This window comes from Glycine soja, chromosome 18 (genome assembly GCF_004193775.1).
Source record: "Glycine soja cultivar W05 chromosome 18, ASM419377v2, whole genome shotgun sequence".
Taxonomy (NCBI): Eukaryota; Viridiplantae; Streptophyta; class Magnoliopsida; order Fabales; family Fabaceae; genus Glycine; species Glycine soja.
This window is the reverse complement of record NC_041019.1, coordinates 44,716,153-44,726,513: the sequence shown is the minus strand read 5'-3', so window position 1 is coordinate 44,726,513 and position 10,361 is coordinate 44,716,153. Positions and strand designations below refer to the sequence as shown.

At 32.4% G+C, this 10,361-nt stretch overlaps 1 protein-coding gene across 1 annotated transcript; it reads left to right on the top strand.

Moving 5' to 3' along the window:
- The first annotated feature begins 3,643 nt into the window (after positions 1–3,643).
- Positions 3,644–10,045, top strand: LOC114395077 (transcription factor EMB1444-like). The gene is made up of 11 exons (XM_028356777.1): positions 3,644–3,923; positions 4,212–4,711; positions 5,290–5,466; positions 5,954–6,047; positions 6,139–6,180; positions 6,400–6,459; positions 6,857–8,032; positions 8,126–8,227; positions 8,738–8,869; positions 8,968–9,093; positions 9,552–10,045. The coding sequence occupies exons 2-11, from the start codon at positions 4,614–4,616 to the stop codon at positions 9,639–9,641; spliced, it is 2,097 nt and encodes a 698-aa protein (XP_028212578.1). The 5' UTR covers positions 3,644–3,923; positions 4,212–4,613; the 3' UTR covers positions 9,642–10,045.
- Positions 10,046–10,361: the final 316 nt, after the last annotated feature.

The window sequence follows — 10,361 nt, the reverse complement described above, 5'->3', positions numbered from 1 at the left end:
TTTTATCACAAATTCATTAAGTTGTATTCACCCCCTTCCTCTCCTTAACTTTTATACTTGGGTCCACCCTGGGGTCATACAATACCCTATAATTTTGTGGCATTATGATGATTTATCTTATGTTTCTTATATATAAGATTAGAGGTACTATAATTTTTCTTCGAATACTTACTTTTCTTAATTTGACTAAAAAAACCTTAAACATTAGTTATTTGGGGCAAAAGAAGTATACTTAATAAATTAAATAATAATAACTAATTTTTTTAAAATTAAAATAAAAAATAATTATTTTTATTTATTGTTAAGTTTAGAAGATTACCTTATGCTTGTGTTCGGGCTGTAGAAAAGAAAAAGAATGAGAGTGTGAAGGATGAAAAGGAAATAAAAGATTTGAATTAAAGTGATTTATTAGGTAATAAAATAAAAATAAAATAAATGGTATTTTTACAATTCTAATTTTACCCATGTGTTTGTAATTTTTTTATGGAAGAAAAACCTTTTTTTTAACCATTGCTATTATATGCGTGTTTTGTTATTAAAAAAGGAAAGTGCATAATCAATTTTGGCAAAAGCATAATTGAATAGTACCATCTCGGACACATGCGCAAGGTGATTGACGGTTAGGACCCCATTTTGAGGGCCCCCACAACTTTTAAAAAATTTGAAAAAAAAATTATTAACTTCATTTTGGTGAACTTTTTAATATATAAGAGTTTTGTGTATTATTTTTTTATGGTTAAATTTATAAATTCATGAAATTTTTTGTTGATAAATTATTTATGAAATAAATTTTCATTGTTTAGGGATCTCTTTTTTAGTTTTTGCTCTGGGCCCTAAAAATGTCCGAGATGACACTGTAATTGAATATGACCTTGAATTTGACACAAGAGATCCTTTAAAAACAAGGTGCCCTTGAATTTGGCAACAACATAAACCATTTTGCCCTTGAAAGAAAATTGAATATGTAAACAAAATCGAATGTGTTCAAAACTAAATCGATTATGCTCATGGTCCTTTCCTCATAAATGGAATTTCTACTGCTCATAATCAAATATGTTTTCAAGTAGAGGAAAAGTTATAAAAGATTAAAGTTGGGATGATCACAAGGCCCACGAAGTGTTTGTAGATGCATATGTTGTATGAAGATTTTGATGATGTCAAAAGATTAAAGCTATTCAACGTTGATTCAACTCAAGATCAAGAAATCAAGAGAAATGATTAACAATTAGTCCTTTATATGTTAAAAGAATCTCTTAAAGAGGTTGCAAAGGTTTGGCCTTAAAAGTTATAGCTTTCAAAATATCTTACAAAGTTTTTTAAGTAAGTACTTCATTTTGAAAAATATGTGTTTTCTCTCTGGTAATCGATTACCAAATAGAAGCAAGAATAGTTTCTAACATATTTCAGAAAGATTTAAATTTGAATTTTAAAATCTGTAATCGATTACAACTATTGTGTAATCGATTACCAAACACGAAAAGTTTTGAAATTCAAATTGAAGAGTTATAACTTCACAAAATAAATGTGTAATCGATTACCACATATCTGTAATTGATTACCAGTGAGGAAATTCTGAAAATAACTCTGAAAAGTCACAACTCTTCACAAGTTTTTTGAAAGGCCACCAAAGACCTATAAATATGTGACTTGTACTCAAAATTCTTTAGAGTTTTTCAGAACATTCATTGTCCTATCCTCTCATAAGAAAACCTTTGGTCAAACACTTGCAAAATCATTAAGGATTCTTATAAGTCTTCAACTTGTATCATTCTTCTCTTAAAGAGAGACAAATATTCTTCTGTACTTCAAAGCAAACTATTGTTAATAAAGAGACAATGAGTCTCTTGATTTGTAAAGTTCTTTGAACACAAGGAAGGATATCCTTAGGTGGTTCAGAAGTTGTAAAGGGATTTATAAAGTTAGTGAAAATCTCAAGTTGATTACTTAAGGACTGGACGTAGGCATAGGGCGTGATCGAACCAGTATAAAACTGAGTTTGCAATTCTCTCTTCCCTAAACTCCTTTAATTTATTGCATTTTAATTTTGCTTTGCATATTTAAAGAAATTTCAAGTAAATTGTTCTTTACTTCTTTTCTATTAAGTTTGCATATTCTTTTTTAAAGAGAGAATTAAAATTTGTTAGGGGAAATTTTTTAAACTTAATTCACCCCCCTCTTAAGTTATTGAGACCACTTGTTTAATAGTGTTGAGAGTAGTTCCGAAAATAAGGAAAAATTATACACTTTCACTCCTCTTTCATCTTAGTTTTGAACTAAAAGTAAAATAAGTGGATCCTACCACACACTATTTACAATTTCCAAGGACACTTTCTATGCAAATGAACGACGGAGGTAAACGACTTTCAACTGCCTTCATTGCATCTTCAACTTTTAGTTGAAACTTTCATCGCAATCGCAAATGAAAACACCTATGTAAGATGTAGGGACATATTTAACCTCAATTGCTTGAGTAGTAACATTTTATAATGTACTATTTGGTTTAAAGGAATGAAAGAGGTGTGAAAGTAAAAAAAAAATATATATATTTGAATTAAAATAAAGTGTAAAAATGTGAGACTCACTAATTTTTAAAACTTTATACTTAAATGTACCTAAGTGGAATTAAATCAAATACTACCTAAAGCAATGAATATTACCAACAAGTCATTGGTCCAATTGGTGTTAGACTCGATTTCATTAATGAAGGTCTCAAATTTGAATTTTTTGAATGAAAAAAACATGATTGGGAGGAAAAAAAAATCTAACTAAAGGTGACCAACTAGATTCACGATCGAAATTAGTCATCAGCAAAGTTAGTAAATATTTCGTTACCAATAACAATATAAAAAAACAATAAACACTACCATAAAATATATTTTTCATCCCCATAAATATGAATGTTTGGAATTTATTTTTGTAAAATTTTCAATAGGTTTTTCGTCTTCACAAAATTAAAATGTGTTATTTTTTTATTTAAAACAAGATTTCAAACCTAAGTGCATGATTTTTTTTTTTTTTTGCATTACTTATATGTGCAATTAGTTTAAAAATGTGAAATTTTACATTCAGTTCTATACATAAATAATGTAAACTCATTACATTTACATCGATTATATATATAATAAATATAAAAAGTTATTATTGTATATTTAAATTTATCCAACTTAAGTTCAGGTAAAAAAAATATATTTCAATTTTGTGGGAATGAAAAGTATTAAAAAATTTACAAAAATATATTTTAACTTAAATACTATAATATTATTGGATAATTTTGCATAATTTTCTTGTTTTTCATATTTGTTGTTTTGTCGTGGTAACAATTTTTATACGAGTTTTGCTTCCTTGGGCAATGTGCAATAATGAGTTTTTGCAATGAAGAGAGAATCCCGAGGAGAAGATTCAACAAGAAAACAGAACTTGTCTCTGTTACTGTTACTGTTAATGTCATTAGAAAGTGGAAATTCCTTTTCCCACGCGCTCCAAAGTGCAGTAGAATCATCAGCAGCTTCTGTCACTGTCAGTGTCCCTGTCTGTGGGGCCCTCATTCCACTTTCTCCACCCCCATTTTATGAAATCCACCTTTGAATCACTTTCAAGTCCGCAAGATGAAAGAGAATGCCAATGACCGTAATTTTTATATAAAGGGTTGTGCTGGTGTTGCTGTTGCTGTTGGCATGTATAATAGTAGAATAGAAAAACCAAAGCTTTGTGGGTTTGTGTGGACTTTTTTTTAGTGCAAAAAACAAAGTGCCACCCCTCTCTTTTTTTCCCCACTTTTTCTACCTTCTGGGGTTATTGATTATCCATCAAAATCTCTTCTTTTTAAGTGTGTGGGGGAGTTTCACTTGGCTTCTTTCTCATGGAGTGTAATGAATTTGTGTATGGTGAAATTCTTTGATTCCACAGTCAACAGTACAAGAGTGGTAAGCATCATAAGCATAGGCTTTGTTTTGTCAGTTATTGCTTCAAATGTGATGAATGATGATGACCTTTGGTTGCTGAAAAAATGAATCAGCGAGAAAAATAGGATTTTGATTTTTGGGTTGGTTCTTTTATTCTGAATTTCTGAATGAGCAAAGTGTAATATTGTGGGATTTGGTTCTTCATTTTATAGAGTTGACTTGTTATTTTCTTGGCAGAAATTTTCAAGTAATCAAATAGACTTTTTGGTCAAATTTGTTTGACAAATGTTTTGTGTTTTGGTTTTGCAGGATGTGTGTTCTTCTATGCTGAGCTGTTTTTTAAGGCTTAATTCATAGTTTAGACCTTTGGGGTTTTTCTTCTAAAATCACTTTGTTGGAGTTTGTCTGCAAGTTGCTTCAAAATGGCACAAAAAATGGAAATAGTGAGCACTTCTGGTCATCATTGATTGTGACAGCACGGCTCTAAACACATACTCTCTCATAGTCTTGTGTTGGAGGAGCCAAGCAATGACTGTTTTCATGCTCCTATGTGCAACAGGGCCACCGATCAAAAGAAGAGCGGGTTTGAGAATTAAACAAGCAGGGAGAGGTTCATACAGAGGAAGCTAGGCGTGTGTTTGAAGTTGCTATTGGGTTTTTCTTTTGTGTTTCTTCTTTGTTTTGCGTAGTCCTGGAAAGTAGAACAGAAAGATGGATGCCACTTCTATAATGCATTTGTTGAAGGGCTTTTGTGATCACACACAATGGAAATATGCTGGTTTTTGGAAGCTTGACCAACATTTTCCTATGTAAGTTCTTTGGCTAGTAGTTGTTAATAGTTTTCTAATTGAGAGAATGATATACTTAACCATTTAAAATGATGACTCCTGTTCACTTTGATAGTTTAATTATATTGTTGCTTCTATATATCTGCGTTGCAGTTCTTTAAAAGGGATGCGGATTAATTGGATTATCAGCTGAAATTTGTCTACAAGCTTCTTTTTATCTTATATATAGAATACTATACCTGTCGTGTCTTATAGAAAAGATCAAAATAAACTTCTGAAAAGGTTCCTATAAATATAACCAGAGGTAATATGATATCAAAGCTTCTTTTCACCTACTCAATTGTTTGTTGAGAAACACAATCTAGAACCTCAAGGTCAAAATCCCTTTGATCAAATTGGAAATTAATCCCATTACTCAGTGACCATTCTAGCAAACAATGAACTGTTGTTATTAAGATAATAAATAAAATCAATGTCAACCATCCCATCTAGTGTGTTACTTATTACTAGTAATAGGCTTATTAGTATGTTGAATGAAATTATGTTTGCTCTTTAGAATTAAAGATCTAGCATATATGACACAAATCTATTTGTTTTAGGACGTTGACCTGGGAAAATGGTTACCAGAAAAGAGATGAGGTTAAGGAAAGTATGTGGGGTGACCTCAGTTTCAAATCCCCAGATGAGTTATATTCTTCAAGCGGTGAAAATTCTGATTATTCGGCTCGATTACTCTTGATTGAAATGTCTCATCGCAAATACAGTTTGGGAGAAGGGTAATAACTTCAGTTTTATTGTTTTTATATCTAAAGTTGTTGCAAATTACTCCATCTGATCAAAACAATTGACTTTAGAAAACTAAAAATATTAAGTACATTTTCTAACTTTATCCTTGTCTTCTTCTGACAACTCTGCTAAGTAAAAATGAGAGGATTCTAATGGAGTGAGCTGTTAAAGTAGAGAAATGAACTTATTTTCGTTTGTAGTTGAAAACTGAAATATAATGTTTTATATTTGAGAAATTCCAAATGCATGTTTCTAGAATGAGGCCAGGAAAGCATATGATCTAGTCATTCTGCTATCTGTATTACTTTATTGTATGCAAGATGTCATAAAGTAGCACGTTTTTGTGTCCTCTTAGAGGAAAGATAGGGTGCTAAATCTAAATTAATTATAGTATTCTTGTGAACAAGAAAAATATTTGTATTATGATCTATAAAGGTGATTCAAATTCAATAAGCTTACTTAATATCATTTGTTCAGGGTTGTTGGCAAAATAGCTCTCGCCAGGGATCATTGTTGGGTTTCATATGAGGATATTCTCACCAGTAAATTTGACACAGATTTAATCACTGAGGTGAGATTCTATGCATTCAATTTCCACTTAGGAGTAAAATTAAGCTCACTGCTTTGAAATATTTAATAACTGCTATCTTTTCCTTCTCCAGTGTCCTGATGAGTGGCTGCTTCAATTTGCATGTGGCATCAAGGTATTATGTCTTGCCTTTATATATTATTTAGTTTGTACTATAAGTATGATCTGATTTCAATTTCTAATTTCTGGATATATTACAAGGCATTTAGCATGTGGACTTATCAGTGTGTTAGTGACTAATCATTTTATATTAAGACTTGCCTTACATATTATTTCCACAATTAATGAGTGCAATTCAAATTAATGTTAAGTTGATAATTTGAATTTATTTCAGACTATTGTGCTTGTACCAGTGCTTCCACAAGGGGTTTTGCAATTCGGTTCATTTGAAGCGGTATGTATATATTTTATGTTTGGATCCTGACCCAGACAGGCTGTAGCTTTTGCAGATTGAAGTTATATACTTATATCCTGATGCATGCATATCTATTAATCCTGTGCCACGAATTCTGGCAATTTTGTTCCCTATAGTCGTAAATTTTGGTCTATTACTCCCAATCTATTAGCATTTTGCATACCTGCTACAGCTCATTTATTTTTCTTTTTTCTTTTTTTTTTTTCAGTTTTCACATACCTTACAGGTTTAGGCACAAAAATTGGTTTTCTTATCAGTGTGCTAATTGGTGCTATTGTTGTTAAGGACTTGTGAGATCATGTGTATTTTGGAGGAAAATCTTTGCTTTATGCTTAATATGATTACATAATGCTTTCTTGTCCTGTCAACATTTTAGGTTGCTGAAGACAAGGAATTTGTTACCAATATCAAGGAGAAATTCTATTCCACTCATTATCTGGAAGCAGATATTACCCCTTTAAATTTGGGAACTGATTGTCAAGATGTGTCATTCTCAGACCTAATGCATAATTTGATGGGCAGTTTGGATGAATCATCATCTTCTGTTACAAAAAGTATATTGAAAAGTGAAGTTTCAACTAGTCCTGCTGCCCTCAATTCAAATGGTTCAAGGTTGAACCCGACTATGCTATCATTTATTCAGGATGACTGTTTCTTTTCTAGAGAAAATTTACTAGAATCTCTGAAAAGAGAAAATGAAAATGAGATAGGTTCCTCATCAACTGAGATGCCAAGACATATCGGTAAGGTGGAGACAAAACCTAATCATATGGAAGAGATATGGTCCTGGTCTCACTTGCTCAACAATGTTGGAGTATTTAGAGAGATGTCAAATGGATTAGACTCTTCCTCGGTTATAAATACGACACAGAAACAACTTGGAGGCATTGAAACTGGCCATGATGCTAAGAATGTGAATGACTTCGCTTTTCCCTCAGAGTCTGAATTCCGCAAAGCACTTGGATCAGTTTCATATGGAGAGACAGGCAAATTTATGTCAAAATGTATCTCTGTTGAGGAAACATACAGTAACTCAACTCTTGTAATCAACAAAAAAGAGCATGATCATATTAAAGGTTTGGAGTTTCCCAAAGATGTTGATCTGGAATATCTTTTAGATGCTGTTGTTGGCAATTTTTGTGGTGCTGCTGCTGATACTTCAAGTATATCCAACAGTGTTAGGTCTCTTACAACCATGCCAACAGAGTTTACCAGTTCCATTCAGCCAGAAAATTATTCAGAAGAAAGCACTTTGATTGTGGATAGTTCAGATGTGAAAAATGATCTTATGCCTGCAATCATGGTCAAGGGAAAAGATGAATTTTCTAACCATTTTACATCATCTTTTGATGGAAATGCAAGCTTATTGATTGACAAGGCACAACAGGAAAAGGCTAATAGTCATATGCAGCCTATTGGTGGACCAAAGCTCTCTAGCTCAAGCAAGAAAAGAACAAGAGTTGGTAACAACCAAAAGTCAAGGCCAAGAGATAGACAGCTGATCATGGACAGGATGAAGGAGTTGAGAGAACTTGTCCCAGAAGGTGGTAGGGTAAGAATTTATGTTTCAGGACAAAAGCTAATTGTTTGATTTCCCTTTTTGTACTTTGTGAAAAAATTTTAACTTTGGCCTTATGATATGCAGTGTAGTATTGACAACCTCTTGGAACGTACCATAAAGCACATGCTGTACTTGAGAAAGATAACAAGCCAGGCTGAGAAACTGAAACGAATTGCTAATCGGGCGGTAAGGCTCACTATATTTCTGAAAAATTAAAAGCAAATGTTATCTCCGAGACTGGGAAACTGGTTTTTGTTGGTCATCTAAAATAACTTTAGGTTTGCTAATTGCAATCCGTTGTGCACAAAAGCTTCAATTTATCCTTTAAGCCAAGGCATAATGGGTAACATACAACAAGAAAAGGAAATGCAAAGGAAAAATGCATGAAAGTTTATTTGGAAGAGCTTATTTACAACACATTTTATGACATAAACACTTGCATAAAGAGTTGGAAGAGCTTTAAGAAAGCAGCTCATAATATGTTCATAAATATTTTTCAACTTATTTTAATAAGATCTTTAGGATAGCTATAGAAATAACTTTATTAAAAACAGTTTAACCCTATTTCCTCTTCAATTATAGAAACAAGTTATACAAAGACAAACACTTAATACTTAAGCTGTTTATCCAAAATAATGCACCCAAAATCTGTTACAACTGCTTGATTAAGCTTAACATTGTCAAGTTGGTGCCTAGGTTCCCGAGTGCAAAAGACAGAAAGTCAATGCTAGCCACCCAGGAAGGAGCTGTGCATTTGACTTTGAAAGTGAAGTATCCTGGCCTATAGTCATAGAAGATCTGGAATGCTCAGGGCACATGCTCATAGAGGTATGCTATTTCTTCTCCATGCTACTTGACTCGCAAAATAAAATTAATAAAATCATACAAAATTGCATTTATTGAACTACTTGCCACTTTTGTAATAGATGATATGCAACGAGCATGGACTCTTCTTGGAGATTGCTCAGGTGATCCGGAAGCTGGATGTCATCATCTTGAAAGGGATCTTGGAAAACTGTTCCAGCAACAGTTGGGCTTGTTTCATTGTTGAGGTAGCGAAATATAACTAATTTGTTCCTAAGTGCATGTTTGGATAATCATTCTAAATGTATTTTTTAGTGCTAAACATACTTTTGGAAAATGATCCTCTTTATATCTTGGATAAAATATGTTTAGTTCCCGTCCCTTCAAAAAAAATGGTATTAATCTTGTACTTTAATCAATTTTGGTTCTAGAATTTTAGAAAAGTAATGATTTATGTCCCTCCTCACTGATGTTTTTGGCATGAAGAGGGACGAAAATCACCGTTTTTGTAGAGTTTAGCTACCAAACTGATGAAATTAAAGTCTAGGGACCAAAATCAAGTTTCATCGAAACTATAAGGACTAAAAACATATTTTACTCTTATATCTTTTATTTTGAAGGCATTTTTGGAAGGGATGCATCCCTCATTCATGCATTAAATTTGGTTATAGCAAGTATTTAAGTATGTTTTCTTTGAAATGCACAGGTTCCAAGAGGTTTTCACAGAATGGATGTTCTATGTCCTTTACTGCATCTTCTGCAGCTTAGGAGAAACCCTGTCTCTTGTAAAAGCTGACCCTACCATGCCAGTTCTCAGTTTCAAACTGCAACTTCTATTTAAAGAAGTTACAATAATATTCAAGAGGGCCTTCTTTTGTGTAATGCTGTAAATGATTGTGTTCATGCCCTCGTTAGTGTACTTGCTGCATTTTGGTGTTGATTATAAGCTAGTACCTAAATTTATGTAAACAAAAAAAGGACACTTTAGGGGTGCTACTGGCTGCGGAACAATATGCCTAGCAGGCAGTAGCTATCTTTGAACTCATTTCTGGTGTGGCATTATCATCATGACCTAAATAGATAACTATGGGAGTGTTAGCTAGAAAAGTAGAGCCTTACCGCCGCTGGATATTAAACTGAGTATGTTATATGAGTGTAATTAAGTTGACAATTCGCGGGAGAATAACTGTTTGATTCTCACATGATATATTTTTTAGAAGAGCATGAAACTGTAAGTGTGATTAGGTTCTCGATTGAGGATTAGTTCATAGTCGATTTAAAGGACCTAAAAGTGAAATATCTTGGGATCTAACCCGGGAACCAAAGGTTCTAATTGTGGTGGTTATAAAAAAAAGTAAATTATATTAATCACTTGTAATCACAAGATAAATGTTAACTAGTGTCCTTTGCCTATTAGATAAGAAACTAAAAGAAGAAATTTTTTTATTAGAATGTGTAAGATTTTATTGTGTATGATTATTTTTACGTTCTCTTGTAGTTCTTGTATTAAATATTT